Source organism: Scatophagus argus, chromosome 9 (assembly GCF_020382885.2).
Source record: "Scatophagus argus isolate fScaArg1 chromosome 9, fScaArg1.pri, whole genome shotgun sequence".
Classification (NCBI taxonomy): Eukaryota; Metazoa; Chordata; class Actinopteri; family Scatophagidae; genus Scatophagus; species Scatophagus argus.
This window is the reverse complement of record NC_058501.1, coordinates 26,063,689-26,081,937: the sequence shown is the minus strand read 5'-3', so window position 1 is coordinate 26,081,937 and position 18,249 is coordinate 26,063,689. Positions and strand designations below refer to the sequence as shown.

General features: G+C 48.9%; 1 protein-coding gene across 11 annotated transcripts; it reads right to left on the bottom strand.

Moving 5' to 3' along the window:
• Positions 1-1,618: 1,618 nt before the first annotated feature.
• Positions 1,619-18,215, bottom strand: adam15 (ADAM metallopeptidase domain 15). 11 transcript variants are annotated; one of them, XM_046399509.1, is made up of 26 exons: positions 17,794-18,215; positions 17,571-17,761; positions 16,685-16,776; positions 12,095-12,171; positions 11,939-12,017; positions 11,775-11,851; positions 10,684-10,933; positions 10,367-10,432; positions 9,739-9,810; positions 9,479-9,648; positions 9,315-9,399; positions 8,861-9,009; positions 8,560-8,737; positions 8,384-8,476; positions 8,102-8,297; positions 7,813-7,921; positions 7,415-7,610; positions 7,200-7,277; positions 6,689-6,800; positions 6,459-6,612; positions 5,267-5,375; positions 4,478-4,546; positions 3,947-3,994; positions 3,490-3,555; positions 2,654-2,796; positions 1,619-2,559 (listed from the first exon to the last, which is right to left on the bottom strand). In XM_046399509.1, the coding sequence occupies exons 2-26, from the start codon at positions 17,722-17,724 to the stop codon at positions 2,496-2,498; spliced, it is 2,886 nt and encodes a 961-aa protein (XP_046255465.1). In that variant the 5' UTR covers positions 17,725-17,761; positions 17,794-18,215; the 3' UTR covers positions 1,619-2,495. The 11 variants fall into 11 exon arrangements, 9 of the variants coding, with proteins under 9 accessions (XP_046255465.1, XP_046255462.1, XP_046255466.1 ...); XM_046399506.1 differs by having other exon boundaries at positions 17,798-18,215; XM_046399510.1 differs by having other exon boundaries at positions 17,571-17,790; positions 17,823-18,215.
• Positions 18,216-18,249: the final 34 nt, after the last annotated feature.

The window sequence follows — 18,249 nt, the reverse complement described above, 5'->3', positions numbered from 1 at the left end:
AGCCAAGCAGATTTGATTTCATTTGAGAAGTCAAGCCAAACTGAATTCAACCAAGTCCAGACCAGCTGAGCCAAGCCGAGCCAAACTGAGTCGAGTCGGTTCGCGTGGTGTCGATTTGGCTGATTCGTGCCGATGGAAGTAAAGTCGTGTTGAGTCACAGCGAGATTATTCGAGTCGAGCTGTGTCTCTCACATCATACGTCCTCTAGTGTGTCCTCAGGACCCTGCAGGAGGAGCTGGAGGAAACCGCTGAGTGGACGATTCCTTGATCGCCGTCCGTCCTCGGCGGCTGGTGGTGGGTTTCTGTACAAAGTTTTGTCGTAGCTGTTGTCTCGTGAACAGTAGAAATGAAGACAAGATCAATGATGAACCAGCACAGATGATGTAGAAATGGTCGGTTTTATTGAGGACGTCCCCCCTGAGCAGCAAACATGTGAACGAAAGTAGACACTAACAGCAATATCAGTCAATCAATTAATCAATCAATCAGCCTGAATGATCAGACATGTGTGCTCAGACTCTTTAAGGACGGCTGGGTTAAAACATTCAGGTCTGCGGCAGCCAGTTTTCTGTCTTCAATGGTGTGACGAGTTGTGACATCAGTTTGATAAAACAGTCAGTAATTCTTTGTTCCTCATGTATTAATAACCGGCAGAGGAAAGTAATCAGGTATATGTACTCAAGTACTACAAGTACAAATTCATGATACCTCAAGGTAATTCGAGTATTTCCTTTTTGTTATTTACTTCTACTCCAAATATTCTCTTTTTACCTACATTTGTCCAACAGCCTCAGTTCCTGTTCAGAGGACAAAACCATATGTGTCCAGATGTGCTGATGTTGAAGGTCTGTGTGCCTTTACATGTTGATGAAATTCTCCAGCCAAACCACTGACTGTAAATAACGATGGCTGACGTGAGAGCTCCCCCTGGTGGCTGGCTGCAGTACAGCTCATAAGCTCCTCCCCCTTCATGTTAGCAGATGGGACACGAGCCAAACTAAAGTACACGTCAAATACATTTTTCTCAAAGATGGTTTCTGTCATTTTAGGAAGTTTGTCCAATTGTTCATTTTTCAGATCAGTTTGGTTTTAATTAGTCATTTGATGCTATAAAAAGGGGCTGAAACATCATGACTGACAGCTGAGCGCTGCTCCTGATTGGCTCACACGGGTGTTTGGACAGGATCTCGATACCTCTCAGTAACTACTGCACAGACTCTGGCTCCAAATCACATCATCAGAGCAAGTTGGCAGCACTCGTATCAGGGACATTTTGGCTTCAGTTTAGTGACAGGAAGTAGAGACGTGTCGGCCATCTTTATTTATGTTAGCGATTCTGACGTGCGATTCTGGAGTTTTGTGTTGACATCGTCAACAGATCAGATGAAGCGTCTGTTATATGAACCATCCAGCTCCTCTTTGGCGTAACGCTTTGAACAGTCATTACATTCCTGATGGTCGCTAACAGAAATCTCAAGGCAGGCTAAAAATGTAAGAAGCTGATCCAGGACCAGCACAGAACCAGTTCTCTTGTTAAGACTTACAGTCCAACAAGATTCTCAGCTACGATGTGTTTGTGTCTCCAGCAGTCAGAAAGATACATATTTAAAACTCATAATATTGAGTGAAACATTTAATTTTTTTAACATTTTTAACCAGCCTCAAGTTTTTAATCAGATCCAGGATCTGAAAAACTCCCAGGCTTTCAGCAAAGGTTCAGTCTGCCATTTTATCCCATCCGATCAAGTCCAGTCTCATCACGACTGAATCCTGAGTCCATTAGGGAAAGCTTTAGTCTGACTCCATCATGATCCAATCCCATTTATTTAGTTTTGTCCACCTGAGAACACGTAAGCCGTCGGAGCTGCAGGAGTGATAAAAAAGCCTTCTACATTCACGCATTTTGCTAGAAAATCGCGTTTAAAACAAAAATAGTCCAGAAGAATGTCCTCAGTGTCCCACAGAGGGCTGTGGACCACAGTTTGGAAAGCATGCAGCAAATTGGTCTTTACCATTAAACACACATCTCAAGGAAATTCAATGGAACGCAACTGGACTTAGTTATTTGGCTTTGAAGACGACGACAAGCGAGCCTGAACTGATGAAGCCTCTTGGATGAGATAACCATGACCTGGATGAATGAGAATATTCACAGGCTCATTAAACACACAGGTTGGAGCCCAGACTCAGGGCCCTTGAGCAAGGCACCGACCCCCCTGCTGGCTCCAGGGGGCGCTGTATCGCTGACACCATCTGCAGCAGCCGTCAGTCAAAGATCGTGGCATCGGCTCCACCGCTGAGACGCCAGTGAGCAAGGCACTGAAGTCCGGAGACACAGGAACGCGTATTTACATCTTCTGAGAGTTCGTGTAGGATTAAGTGAGAAATCTGACGACTGAGTGCAAACTGGATAATAAAGTCATCGTCATCTTCATCGTCTCCATCAGGTCAACGGTCTCCGAACTGCCTGCAAAGCACTGCGGTTCGCTCCGAGGTTAAAGTGGAGACGAGTCGACTTTCTGAGGATTCGAGGGTCGAAGTGGAGGAGCAGGAGGACGTCTGAGGAGAGAAAACAAGTTCATGGTTTACAAAAACAATGTGGTCTATTTCAAACCGGCCTGCGGCTCCAGGGTCTGACGCGTCACAGTCGTACCTGTTGGGCCCGGCTGCAGGTGCGACGGCTCTGAGCTGCGGTGCTTTGGAGTTGGGGGTGTAGCTGGGCTTGGGGGGGGCGTGGGGCAGAGGGCCCAGGAGGCGGGGCTTTACAGGCACCACAGGTTTGGCTGGGAGAGGGACCTGAGGGGAGGATCGTGGGAAAAAACAAGAGTTACACGTGTTGTCGGACTGTTCTGTGCTCTTCTACAACACTTAGACGGTTTTTCCACTCTCTCCTGTTTTTCTACTGTTCATCTTCCACTCAACACCACCTGCAGTGATTCACATTTAAAGCCTGTCGCAGCAGTTTGAAAATTTTAATGTGAAACATTTACAGGAAGTGCTGACTCAATGGTAGCAGAAGAAAAATCACAGAAGCAGAAGCTGAACTGGAATTAATGGATGAATAAAAACAGTAAACAAAGTGTTGTGAGCAGAGCTGGAAACTACTGATGTTGTCCTGACGCTCAGTTGTGCTCCTGAACGCCACACGTCTGTTGGGTAACATGGAGACTGATCACATGTCCCTGACACTCACTGCTGATTGAACCAGTAAGATCATTAGATCGCACCTGATCACCGATCAGGGACGAAGGTTTCACTGAAAAGTGAGTTAAGGTCACAGCAATATAAAATATAAAAGGAAATATAAAAAAGAAGTACTTGAGAGTACTTAACAGTACTTTAAAGGGCACTTAAAAAAGAGGAGAAGAAAAGAAGAGCAGGAGCTGCTCGCTCTGTGCCATCTTTACAACAGGAAGGTCACATTTTTTCTACCCGCTAAGCACACGCCAGCTACATGCTAACAGCCACCAGTATGCAGGTGTGGTGTACCTGTCCAGATGTGACTGGGTCTGGGGGGAGCGGCTTGTTGGGTGGAGCTGGTCGACTCACCCGCAGCTGAAAGGTTAGTGGGGAGGAAGAGAGAAGCTTCAGAAAGCAGAGAGGCATGCAGACGGGATTTGTTTTCCTGCTCTGAGGCGACTGAAGTCTTTTTCTAATGAATGCAGGTGGAAACACATCATCAAAATGAGGGAAAACGTACAAGAAGACAACTGAAATCTTAAAAGGCACAGCTGTCTGAGGAAACCACTGAACCCTTGAAAACATGAAACTGAATATTTGTGAGGACATTTTAAAGATCTTCAGGAAGAGTCAATGGGCTCAGTGCTCAGTCAGTCCAGCCACAGATCTCCCACCAGCTCCACCTGCTGGTGGGAGATCTGTGGCTGTGGTGCAGGCAAACACAGGACACACAGTAAGACACACACTCCAGGTGGTGTGACTGTACCTGGCTGTAGGGGTTGGGGGGCAGAGGCTTGGTGGGGGTCGCCGGTCGCTGTTTAACAGAGTGAAGCAGCAGGTCAGAGTCTGGATCCTGTTTAAAACTTTCTATTTCATTGTGTCTTTGGGCAAAACGAGCTGCAATGTTAAAGCGGTTCAGATGGCAGGAAGTTATTTACTGGACCGTGGATGGATGCTGTGGACGCAGAGTCACATGGGACCAGAGACTACAAACTGGTCACCCTTCAACAATGTGCTGCCCCCTTTCATGCTGTGTCTGTCACGCTCAGCTCTGCTAAACCTCCACACAGATCCACTCCACTGCTAACACCTGACAACTGACCTAAAGTTCTGGACCTATGAAGACCTTCAGACAAAATAACTCCAGCAGAGGACCAGGACAACAGTCCCAACACGAGAACAAGCACAAACGCCAGTCAGACAGGAAGGGACCCTGACACGAGCGGAAACGTCTGTTAGGAGCAGCAACACATGAACACACACGTCAACACCTCCAGGTGAGGTCAGCTGAGGTTACCTGTGGCGGGAGGGTTAGGGCGGGGTCAGGGGGGAGTGGCTTAGTGGGAGGAGCTGGTCTGTCATGAACCTGATAGGAGAGAAAACAGGAAGCAGATGCAGAGTGACAGCTGATACGTGCACAGGAGAGGAGGTCAAAGGTCAAAGAGCCAGGAGTGTTAATGTGAGCTAACTACAGGAAGAAAAGTCACTGACATCGTGTCACTTCCTTCTGTTGTCCTTCACAATAAAACCATGTTGAAAGATGTTTACTCACATGATTCATTGCAAATTTTAAAATGCCGAAATGAAAGCAGAACTTCAGGGCTCCAATTTCGCAACTCAGTTCATCTCATTCAAAAGGCCATTGACATTTTTAATGACTTAGAGACATAAACAACTGCTTTACTCAACAGGAAGTCCAGAGCTTCACTTAGCGTACTGGGTTAGTTCAGTGTCTGTGGGACAGTCAATTCAATTCATTTCTATTCAGTTTATTTATATGGTGCAAAGGTTATCTCATGACACTTTCCAATCAGAGCAGGTCGAGACCAAACTCATTAATTAAATTTTGTAATACAGAAAAGCCAACATTCCCTCAAAGCAAGTAGTTGGTGACAGTGGAGAGGAAACACTGCCTTTCAGAGGGCAGAAACCTCGGAGCAGAGCCCAACTCCATCTGCCTTGACCGCTTGGGTTGGTTTGTCGAACATCTGTGGTTACTTCACAGTTATCTAACGTTCCTTCTGTCCGGCCTCTGGGTGTGTGCGGTTGAGGGTGTCACCAGCACAGGTGAGGTTGCTATGGTTACCTCTTTGTGGGGCGGAGTCAGAGGGATGTCAGTGGGTGGGTTCAGGTGGTATCTCAGAGGTCGAACCTGCTCCCCGTTCCTGCCGTCCACTCGCTCCATCACCGGCGTTCTGACGTTCAAGTTAAACCAGACACAGCGATGAGTAAAAACTCACCTGAAACACTGTCACTAACTTCAGAGAAAACGCATCTTTAAAGATTAATTTAGCAAACACAGCAGCTGTTTAACACAACTAATTCAACATCTTTACTGAGAGAGGCTGTAAAAGTACGAATAAGACTCTGCAGAAACTGTCCTGCTGGGGAAAAGGTGCTTCAGCACAAGAAGTCAAATTAAAGTACTCAGTAGTAAGCTGGTGTGTAGCTTACTGCACATACATTTTAGAATTTCTTAATATGTTTGTGTGTAAAAATACTCAAGTAAAGTACAAGTACAAGCACTGTCACCACTTCAGCTAACAGTAACTGCAGATCTAAACACACCACAATGTGATGACCAACATGACACGCGTACACAGTCAGAACTACAGGAGGGACAGGAGGCAACGTGAGGAGTTCAGGGACCTGCTGCAGTGGGAAAAATCAGCGATGATTCCAGACTGACTGAGAGTCATCCAGTTCAAAAGGAAGCAGAGACGTTTGTTTCTCTGTCAGCACATCAACATCAACCTGTCCAGCAAGCAGACTGAAGGTTGGTCAAGGACTTCATTGCCCAGAATCCTTCACCCGTGACTTCCTGACAGGTCTTACTGGTTTGTGGTGGGGGGACTGGCTGGACCTCCACTGGTCCATAACTTTATAACTAAAGCCAGACATCAGAAACTTCTCTGACTCTACAGCGACGAACCAGAGACCAGGACCCAGCAGGTCCCAGGTGGACCAGCAGTACCTGGAGGCAAGGGTGGCGTCAAACTCCAGACTCAGCATCTCACACTGAGTCCCACTGCATCGTGGGTAAGAAAACACATCAGAGTTCGGAGAGGCTGCAATCAGTTTCCTCAGCAGTTACTGATTCTGATCACACTGAAACACATCATGTGGCTTTCAGCATCTTTCATCAGTTCATCAATCACCACATACAGTCACCACATACAGTACCTCGTAGTACTTTTACTGCAATTAACTACAAGAGTAAAGCATGCAATAAAACATTAGGTGATGTCACTCACACACACACACTCTGAGGGTCTTACCGACTGTGTTGTCGAGCTTTGTGAAACGGGCTGTTGGCTCCCACACAGACGAGACTCCGACGGACACGAGGGAAGCGCAGAGCGAGGAAGAGGAGGACGAGGGGCAGGATGAAGAGGAAGATGACGAGCAGAGCCACTCGCACCGGGTCGGACTCTGAACAGAGGGGGAGGGGGAGGTTAGGCTGCGTTACACAGACGCTGGACGCTGCAGTATCTGTCAGGTGTGGTACCTGGAGCAGCTGTGGCCGGTCCGCTGTCAACGCTGCCTCCGTGACCCGAATACCTGCAGTCAGGTGGAGCCCAGCCCACATCGCAGTGACAGTTCTTATTACTGTTACACACCTGAAACACGACAACACGCACATCACATGACCCACAATGCACCGTGTTTTCTCAGGTTCTGCTGTTGGTTCCATCCAGAGTTTGGACAAGTTCTTATAGACATTAATTTAGCCTGTGTTAGCAGTGAGCTGATCTGGCGTCAGTGACAATGTCAAGAGTCAACTTTTTAGGTTACAAGTTAGCACAGCTAATCTGACCTGAGGTCAGCTTCCTCCTCCTCATGTGTTGTCCATGTGTTTAGTCTGTGAAAGGTCACGCACAAGTGTTTCAGTTTCTTACATTTAGACGAACTGAACCTTTAACACTGAAACATTAATTGTTTCAAGGTGCAGCTTTATTTATTGACTGGTGATCTCATGTCCTAAAATGGGTCATGTGACACACTCGTCCTCCACTCACCCCGTGACCGCTACACTTTGTGCGACATTCATCCACACCGAACACGGACACGTCCTGACACTTCTGATTCAAACAGGCCTGAAACACAAAAACATTTTCCATCAGAACATTCTTGACACTGGAGAAAAGGTCAAACTCTCCCTGAAGCCTAAGCCCTTCTATTTCCGCCCTGCTCTGTGAGATGGGGGGCCTGCAGGGGACGCTCTCTCTCTGACCTTGCCAGGACCGCAGGCGGTGCCCGGGGCCACAGTGGCCGGGTCGGACACGTCGTCTCCCAGGTGGAAGAAGGTTCCTCTGCAGATCAGGTCGCTGTGGTTGAAGCGCACGGTGGTGGTGAGGATCTCTGCGTTGGTGCCCAGCAGGGGGCGCTCCCTCCCTCCCTGACACTGAATCCTGCCACAGTGAACGTCACTGCAACGCCACAAACACAGCAGGAACAACAGGAAGTGATGTCGCAGGACAGTTCCAATGGATGGTTAGTCTTCACCTGCTGTGAGCACAAATCAGACAAACCCCCTGTGTGTGTACTGTCTGTGTACTCTGTGAGTATAGTCGTGTACCGTCTGTGCACTCTGTGTATTGTGTTTACAGTGTCAATACTGTGTATACTCACGAGTTTCCACAGGAGATGTAGGAGCCGTTGGTCAGCTGACCACAGTTTCCATATTTGTTTCCCTGTTTGTTGACTGATGAGAAACAGACAGCTGGAGCACTGGTGGCATCTACAGACAGACAGACAGACAGGTCATATTGGTACTGACCAAACTAGTTTAGACCAGTACAAACCAGTTAAAGTGCAACTTCATCAGGTTTAAAATCTTTTGAATTTTCCTTCATGTTGAACTTGAACTGGTTTCAGCTGTGGTTGGATGTGGTTGGACTGGTGTAAACGGGGATCTTACTGGGCCCCCACAGCATCTGGCACTGGGTGTCCATGCTGGCACAGACTCCTCCATAGCAGAAGGAGGCTTCGTCCTCGCACGGCTCTCCGTTCTGCAGGAAGACGTTGGGAGGGCAGTGAGGAGACGAGCCGGTGCAGAACTCAGGGAGGTCGCACTCGCCCAGGGGCTCGCGGCACACCGAACCCGCCGGCTGCAACTGAGGAGGGACGGGGGGGGAGAGAGATCAGCATCGCAGACCTGGACAGAGGCGTGAGTGTGGCGTCGGCGTCGTTCCCGTCTGACCTTGCAGTCGTGGCAGCAGATGCCATCAGACGAGCACTGAGCTCCAGGAACCAGCAGACAGGTGGAGGCGTTACAGCAGGGGTCCTCGCACTCCTGACCAATCAGAACACAGCAGCGCATCAACAGGAAGAACAACACAGAGGAACCTTAAAGACGACAGGTGGACAGGTGAGCACCTCCAGCAGGCCACAGTCGCACTCCTCTCCTTTCTCCACGTACAGGTTCCCACAGCGAGGTCCTCCCAGCAGACGCTCAGGCTGCGGCACGTTGAACAGACACATGCCGCCGCCGTGCAGCAGGCTGACGGACAGGTCTGCAGCGCTGCAACTGCTGAACTGCTGGCCCGGCATGAACCTGAGGGCCAGAGGACAGACAGGTGAGAAGACAGCAGGACGCTGGAGCTGGGACTGCACGACTCCACAGTGTGCTACTAGTACTTCAGCGAGCAACGACTGCATCTGATACTCTGGTACGGACCCGGTAGAGGGCTCCATGATGCATCCTCCCAGCCGCGGTTCGCTCTGACAGGAACAGCGGCGTTCAGCTGTGTCGTGACTCATCCCCAAGTTGTGACCAAGCTCATGAGCAATGGTGGAGGCGACTCCCAAAACACTGACCAGGTGGTCCTGAGAGACAGAGACGGGTGTTTAGACTGTCTCACCCCCCTTCAGACGGACCCTCAGTTCAGTCCTGTGAGTTGAAGCTTAAGGCTGTTGGTGATGTGTGGGGGGCTACGTGTTCCTCAGAGAAGCAGCTACCAACAACACAGCACACACTTCTGTTTTCTTGCTGAAATGCACTCTGGGAGTTGCAGTTCATGCTGTAGAAAAGCTGAAGGAATGGAAACTCTCTTTACAGCTGCATGAACAAAGTTTAATGCCAACCGCGTACACATTACCGGCTCTAAACCATCTCAGCTGCGTCCACTCACCACGTTGACTCCACCAGACCGGTCTCTGGAGCACATGGACGACTGGGACGCCATCCCCACTGTTGTGCCGTCAAATGAGCCGCCCCTGTGAAATAAAAATGAAGCTGTGACGACCGTGTAGGAGCAGAATGTGAAGCTTCAGTCACTCGTCGCGGAACCCCTACATGACGAGCTGGGCGTTGTCGTGGCGAAGGCGTGGCAGCAGCTCCCTGGTCCTCCACTCCAGGAAGTTGTTGAGGGTGTCAGTGGGACTCTTCTCCACCCGGATCTTATCACGGTCGCTCCAAATCTCCAGGCCGGTCAACGCAACACGGACATTCAGGGGACGGTAGAACTGGAGGAGACAGAGGGAGAGGCGGCTCAGTTCTTCTTCTGCAGCAGACTTAAACGGGTTTACTGGGAGGTCAGAGGTTACAGCTCTCACCCAGTCCACCTGGTTGGCCACGTCCAGCATGCGGTAGATGATGGTCTTATTGTTATTCTGGTAATTCAGAAACTGTGAAAAACACATACGTTTCAATTAAAGACACTAAGACATTAGGAGCTGCCATTTACTTTGCTGCCATCTTGTGTCGAGTTGGACAAAACAAGACATTTGAAGATGTCCCTTTGGACTGTGATGGACATTTTTAATGTTTTCTGGTATTTGGTAGATGAAAAAATTAAAAGGTGAACATCAGCAAGAGTGTGTGTGTCAGTTGTTGGTATGGAAGATGTTGTATGATGCCTTTAGTGTCCCCAGGGGGCGCTATGTGAAGCCTGATAAACCTCCTCGAGTTTGAAAGTGATCCTGGTGAGGTCACTACTTTGTGGACTGGATGAAATGTGGGTTTGGCCTCAGTTTAAGTCAATTAAATGTACCTGATGAAAACTACACGGAAACATCCTTAATTCTGTTGACTGAAACATCAAGAGCCACAATCACCCACGAGCTAACAGCAGCTGTTGCATTGTGGGTAACGGAGGCACCAGGATGACTCTGAGACTTTTAATAAGTGAATGAAGAAGATAATGAGCAGATTTTCCATTTGCATTTCTCACACACCACTGACCTCCTGGTGGTCGGCCACCAGCACCAGCTCGATGTATTTGGTCTCAGACAGGATGTCTCTCTTCCTCTGCAGACAGAGCAAAGACGGGTCACAGGTCCGAAATATCAAGTCACTACAAAACTCATCACGAGCTGCAGAGTTCAGAGACCCTCCTGCATGAAGCAACCAGGCAACGCGTTCTGACCGGCATTTTGATTTATTTGAACTGTGTTTCTGAGAAATTGGGTTTTCTCTGCCTGTTTGGTGGGAGGCTCTGGAAACTACATTACCCATGAGTCCCTGCTGCAGCTATGGGGAAAAAGACAGCTCTGCCTCACCCTGTGTGTGTGTGTGGAGCTGTGGATGGGAGGGACAGCAGTGTGAGAAACCCCACAGTCTCCAGCACCGTCGCCCTCCAGAGGGCTAGTGGAGAACAGCAGGTGGAGTCCTTCTTCATCTCCTCCTCCTCCACTCCCTCCACTGCCCCCTCCTCCCCCCTGCTCCTCCCCCAGCTGGTGGAGTTGGTGGTGGTCGTCCTCCTGAGGCTGCAGCTCAAAGCTCAGGGTGGAGTTGATGGCGATGACGCCGCTGCCGGAGGAAACACAGGAAGTTTGACACGGCAGTTATGAGCTACTCATGATGGTCTTCAGCCTCAGTGTGTTCCAGTCTGTTTTCAGGCCTTAACACACCACCCAAACACAGCAAACATCACCTTTAAACTTATGATGTGCCTGTTCTGCTCAGCCTCAGCCTGTTTTCTATCAGTTTGTATTTTCTGTATTTTCTTTAAGTATTTTCTGACCTCAGGTGACAATACCGAAAAATAACAACAATAAAGCGTCAGAATGTGAGTGATAATGAAAAACTGCGCAGCCAGCTGAGGTGTGTGAATGGACATAAAACACCATCTTAATGTGGATTTACCTGTAGGAAAGGTCAAACTGCTGCTAACCATTCTGGATGCAGCAGCAATCACATGAGTTTCCTGTTTGAACTGAACTTTTTGTTTGTTTTGAGTTTGTTCTCAGTTGGCTCTCAGTAATCCAAACTGAGGAATAAAAATGTTCACAATCTGTTCTGTGTTGGTTCACGTGAGCTGATAAATAAGTCCAGTAATCCTGCTGCACAGGGCACAGCTCACTCAGATCAGTTCGACCTGCAGACGGACGCTAAAGTCGTTGCTCACGTTTTCTGCTGAGCTCAGCCCACAAACACAAAGAGCTGAAACACAGTAAATCCTGCACAAACCGGATTGGAGGTTTTTATCTCAAAGAGACTCACTGTTGTTTTCTCAGAGTGTTGACTGAACTTGAATGTTGAGCAGTCAGTGTCTATTTGCCATCCCTGAGTTAATATTCGTTCCCACAACAACAGGAACACACACACACTGATAGCACTGACAGAGTGTGTGTGGAGGCGGCTGACTGACCGGAGTCCGGAGCAGGTGCTCAGGGCCACTCTGGACTGAGGGAAACCTCGGACGCTGCCGTGGTAATAACAGTGAGTCTGCACACGAACAAACACAAACATCTGTCACAGCTGGAAAACGCAACAGACAGTGTGTGACGGACGGTGGTGCGTTCACCGACTCACCACAGGGTCCGCTCTCACAGACACTCCGGTGCCGTTGGGCAGGTAGTAGAAGACGTTGGGCGGTTTGGGCAGCAGATCACTGCGGAGAAACGAGGCGTCACATCACACTCGTCACATTCATGTTGTGTTCAGTGACACAATGTGAATATGACTCACTGGTTCTTCTCCAGGTCCAGCAGGAAGAGTCGTCCTGCCACCTCCAGTCCACACTGCAGCCTGTCAGGGTGACCTTCCTGAACACAGACAGGAAGCCACAAGAACATTTCCTTCAGTTACTGACCAGGAGGGTCAAAAGATGGACGACCAAACAAATCATCAATTAACTGAGAAATCTGACAGACCAAAAGCAGTGATCATAAAATCCGTCTTCCAGACACAGATGTCCCCCAAAACACCCGAAATATACATTTAAATTATTTTTAAATATACATTTAATCATTTAATCAGCAATATCTCTTTGTTCACTGCTGCAGGGCTTTGCCAGAGGCTCAGCACACTCCCCTCTGGTCCCACTCTGTTTCTGCCATTTTTGTTTTGTCTGTCACTTCCTCTTTCCAGTCCTTAAGGAAGAGGGCGGGTAGGTATATCCATTACCCAATCAGTGTGGTTTCCTGCCTGTTAATGGAGCTGCTCTTTGAAGAGAAGAAGAATAATCACTTTATTGACAGTATATATATTTTTACATACACACACTGAATTCGTCTTCTGCATTTGACCCATCCTTAGTTGAACACACACATGCAACACCCGGCAAATTACATGCACTGAAACACACACAGGAGCAGTGGGCAGCATCAAGCGCCCGGGGAGCATATTGGGGGGTTAAGTGCCTTAAGCTGGCAGCATTTATCACTCATTCTTCCTGCCCGTCCAGTGGGGGAATCGAACCGGTGACCCTCCGATCACAAGCCGCTTCTCCAACCTCTAGGCCACGGCTTCCCCCAAGAGGAGACACTTCCTGTCTAACGCCTCTGTGCTTTCTCCCCTCAGCTCTGCAGGAAGTCAAGGTGTGTGTGTGTGTGTGTGTGTGTGTGTGAGTGTGTGTGTGTGTGTGTGTGTGCCTGTCCTTTTACACTTGTGTTTTGGGGTTTTAGAAACACTGAGCTGACGAGTCCAGAGTGTTTGCTCTGAGCAGCCACAGCAGACTAACCCTGCATTTGATTTGTGCTCGTGAGTCGTAACTCCGGACTCCCAGTGACATCACATCAACAAGACAGCCGGTTTGTACCGTCACTCTGCCATCGTTGCTATAGCAACATGGAGCGCTTACAAGCAGCAGCAGCTGACGTGGTACCACAGCTGTGTGTCCACAGGCAGCAGTGAGACAGTGTTGTGTTTAAGACTTACTGAACCGCACACAAAAACACACTACAAACACGCAAAACCACAGCTTTTATTCACAGTCGACGCTCTGGCGGCCACGTTGGTTTGTGAACTCGACCGAGTCAACGAGTTGGAACTCTGACTTCAATTTGTCACTTCTGGCTTGGGCCGTGAGTAACAACAGGGAAAACGACTGGCGAGCGCAAGACGAATGGGTAACTGGTCAACACGCTGGAGCGACACCATGGAACAGCAGTAAAAGTGCTGGTCTTCTGTCTTCCGTCTTTGGTGGCTTTGGAGCAGCAGATCACTTCTCTGCAGGTTGTTTAGTCCTGTAGCAGCTGCAGGGTTCCTCTACCTAAGTGAAGGTCTGAATCCTGTTTGGTCACAGCAAAACACATTTCATTGCAAACAGCAACAAGCAGAATGTATTGAGTCTTAAGGTGGAGTAGATCGTGACTCTGACCACGACACGACCTCCGACCCTGCAGGGTTTACTGACTGGACATTTAAATGGGTGGAGTGTTCCTTTAAGTGAGCCGAATTCCCCTCTGAGGCGTGTTTGTTTTCTCCCCGCACTCTGGGCCGTACTGGGGTCATACCATTGTGTTTGGGATGGAGGGGTGGGTGGTGTGTGCTGGCTGAGTCATGCTCAGTTCCGCTGGGTGTGTCAGACTGCCGTCCAGAACACACACAGGAAACTGTGACAATCTGTGAGCTTTTTCTGTTTTCTGATCTGTTCGTGACCAAATGAACGATAGGTTCATCTGACGACAGCCGCCCTGTTCAGCCAGGAACTAAAGGTTTGTTCTGCGCTGATGAAGATCACACTCATGAGTTCAGTGAAGGATGAAAAGTGAGAGTGGAAAGCAAGATGACATTTTGTAGAGTTGAGGTGGTTGGCTGATTGACAGAGGAGGTCATCAGCAGCCATTCTGATGATCAGTTCACTGTTTCAGTTTCTCAGAATGTCTCTGCCATCTGAAACAGGACGTGTGAGGACATCTTTTTCATGATGTTCTGACTTCTTATGGACCAGAGAAGGATTGGTCTGAAAGACTGAAAACTTCTTCACTTCACTTTGAAAACTCAGAGTAAACTCACATTAAAAGATTGAAGCAGAGCAGCTCCCTCTAACTGTTTTATCTGGATTCAAACCAGTAACATTCCAATTCAACAGTGTTGACCAATCAGGAGTCAGGAGAGTCACTGATCAATATCTGAACGCTGCCTTGTGGAGCTCTGAAGCCTCCACACCTCCCTCTCCACCTTTGTTCTCCTCACACTTCTCTCTCTGTTTCTTCTCACTGTGTGGTGCAGCCTCTCTCGCCCATCCTCACCATCAGCCGACACCCTCACGCTGTGCGTCGTCTCTCTCTGTGTGCTGAGGTCATGTCTCTCGCCCAGTCTCACGATGATGTCATAACTCCGGGCGAGGCTCAACACGAGGAAGAAAACAGATGAGAGTGAGGCAGGAGGAAGGAGTGCTCAGATCTTTACTATGGTAAAAGTACGCATTCTAAGTATGAAAAGTACAAGTAGCCATTGTGCAGTAAGATGCTGGCAGCTCAGAGAGGCTATCAGGGAGGCTTCAGTCCTCTCATTTGTCTGGTCACTCACATGCTGATGGCAGTGAGACCCCATCAGTGTCTCCTGTTGTCCACAAGTCAGTCTGTGGACAGGAGGACAGAAATCAGCGGACTCACCCTCCTCCGTTCATCACAGTTCACCTGAGGGAACGTGAACGCATCTGAACAACATTTCATGACAAACTCGGGTTGAGCCAAGGTGTGAAATTCAGTCTAACGGCAGATCTGATATGTAATACTGAATGTTACCACCAGGTGTCAGACATGACTCCATGAAGAACGGAACACAATGACAGCCCGAGAATGAGAGTGCAGTTGCACGATCGTGACACAACAGTCATTCAGCTGAACTGAAGCTCTTTCATGGGACCCGGACAACCGGGAGCCTGGTTGATCCTAACGCTCCCTGAAACCAGCCAACAGGCGGTGAGAGAGGGCAACAGACATCCACAGAGCAACACTGGCAACATGGCTTAAAGCAACCAACAAAAATCTACTAGCAAGTAGTTACAAAAACTTGATGAGCTGCAATGTTAAAGTGACGTGAACACATGAATTCAGCAGTGATCAGAATCCAGTCATACACCCTCAGTCCAACACCAATTCCTTTACAAGTTCCAATTTCCTCCTTGATTTTCACAGGAAATGATCTCAGAGCCTCTGTCAGCTGCACAGGAAGTGTCCGCCTCTAACCACTGCCCCCTCCTCCTCCTCAGCGTTCCTGCAGGAAGCTGCTGGTGAAAACTGTCAGCGCTCCAACTTCCTTCCTCTGTCTTGTTTCGCTGAAACACACCCCTGACTGAGTGGAGGAAAAGTGTGTTCATGAATGAAGGAGGCAACACACGGCAGAATATAAAGAGATGACTTCCTGTCCCTCCTCCAGACCACAATCAGCCCCTCATCTCCTCTTTAAGAGTTTCTCATGGCGGCCCATGTGCCAAAGACATGTTCCTTTCTTCAGTTTGAGACAAATGAGCTCCTGTGCTCAACAACTTCGTCATGTCCATCCATCCATTTTCTATACCGCTTATCCGTCAGGGTCGCAGGGGAGCTGGAGCCTACGGGCGAGAGGTGGGGTTCACCCTGGACTGGTCGCCAGTCAATCGCAGGGCCAACACACAAAGACAAACAACCACACACTCTCACACTCACACCTAGGAGGCAATGTAGAGCAGCCAGTTAACCTAATGTGCATGTTTTTGGTATTGTGGGAGGAAGCCGGAGAACCCGGAGAAAACCCACGCGGGCACAGGGAGAACATGCAAACTCCACATAGAAGGGCCCAGACCGGGATTGGAACCTGGAACCCTCTTGCTATGAGGCGACAGTGCTAACCACTGCACCACCGTGCCGCCCAACTTTGTCATTGTAATAATTACAATAATCAGAACTATTTATTTTATTTACCAATCTAAATCAGCAGTGAAGAACACCAGAGCAGCACACCAAAGTAGTCACAGCACAACCAAGTTAGCAACTGATCTGACAATCAGTTCATCATTTCAGAGGCTGTTTTTAAATTGAGTCTGGTGCAGTACTTGCTCCACTTCAAACACAGCACGGCTACACCACATCACTTCCAGGAAACGTCACTGGGAACAACGAGAGAAAACCAGCATCGGCGACCTGTTTTCACAGAAAGTTCTCTGGCGTAGCTCAGCTAAAGACACAAAAACACTGAATCTGTCAGCACGTTAGCATGTCGTTAGCACGTTGCTCACTGCTGAGCCTGTTTGTGACTCTGGGGGGTCCAGTTAACATCAGCACATAAACCAAGATCATCACTGGGCTAAACTCGTGACCTTTGACCTACAGGAGGCCTCATGCATCTGACCTGTAGAGCTTCGGTTAGGCTCCTCCTCTGTCCGTCCACCAGGAAGAAGGGACGAGTTTTCTCCGGCAGGGGGCGTCGCCGTCTGTCCACACCTGAGGACACAGACAGACAGACTGGCTACGGGAAGCTTGGCCCAATCAGCTGATCGCAGATGTGTCAGTGTTCCTGTCAGTCATCGGTGTTGGTCCGCCAGAGGGCGCTGGTTTTAATGCGGTACAACGTCACACTCAGCGTCTGCTAGATTGTTTGAAAAATTGATCATCACTGATATTTTCTACAGGTTTATCAAGTTAAACTTACAGCTCGTTAGAACGAGAACTAATTGAACATCACTAACGTTCCTGATGGCACAATGAATTAAACAAACGCCTCTGAGCATCACGTGCATTAACAAAAGAGTTTTGACGAATCTAATCTAAATCTGAGACAGAAACTGCTTTTAAACTCCCGCTGTGTTGGCGCTCCGTTAGCACCAAGTTAGCCAGCTAACTGAGCTAACAGGTTTTCATCAAAGTTTGTGTGTCCTTTTAAAAATCTTTGGGAAATGGAAGAATGAGTGTCGGATACAAATTCAGCTTCAAAGAGTAACTTAACTGCTTTACGTCTATGAGCTTTCATCATCATCATCTCCTCCACTCACATTATAAACCCATCAAAATAAATGTCATGGGGCAGAACATTTAACACACATCACTGTTAGCCTAACAGGCCACGCATCCAATCACATCAAAGTCTCTTCCTCACACACACACACACACACACCCGTGTTAACTAACTGTACACTTTCTTACAATTATCATCCACGGACGATGACCAGCCTGTCTTCATTTTTATGGAATCAATGGAACCTTTACTTTAACGTCAGTTAGTTAACCTCAATCGTTACCTTTCACGGTGGCGATTAGGCTGTCTGTTCCGTCCGTCTGTCCGTCCACAGGCAGAACCCCTCCGTCCCTCGGCGTGTTCAGTGACCTGGCAGCAGTGAACGCAACACGGCTGCTGAGCAGGAGCAGCGGCAGCAGGACGGCCGCTCCGCTCATCCTCTCTGCGTCACCGGCAACAGGTAGCTGCTGTTTGATGTGTGTGTGTGTGTGTGTGTGTGTGTGTGTGTGTGTGTGTGTGTGTGTGTGTGTGTGTGAGGCAACACCGTCCCACTCTCGTTACCTCACCGAGTCGGAGCACCGGGAGAGGCTCCAGTGAAACTCCATGGTGCTTCGTCTTTCCGGTAGGAACCACAGAATCTCTCTCGGTGTGATCTACTGCTGCCAGTGGCGGTAACTCGGCATTAACGTATCAGACCGTCCGGTCCTCCAGTCCGAATCTGCGCAGCGCTGTCGAAAACAGTTTCTGGCGGCCAAAACTACCGCTAACACCGGACGAAATGTGTCGTTTGCTGTGGGTTAAATTCGTGGAAAACCGAAGAGTTCGGCTTATCCGTCCCATGGACCTGAAAGTGGCTTCTTACCGGAGGGCACCGGAGAGAGAGTGTTTATACCGGGAGTTAACGGATACGTCATTTAGCTGCGTGAAGCTGGCTCGAGCCAACAAGAGACAGACCGGAAGTG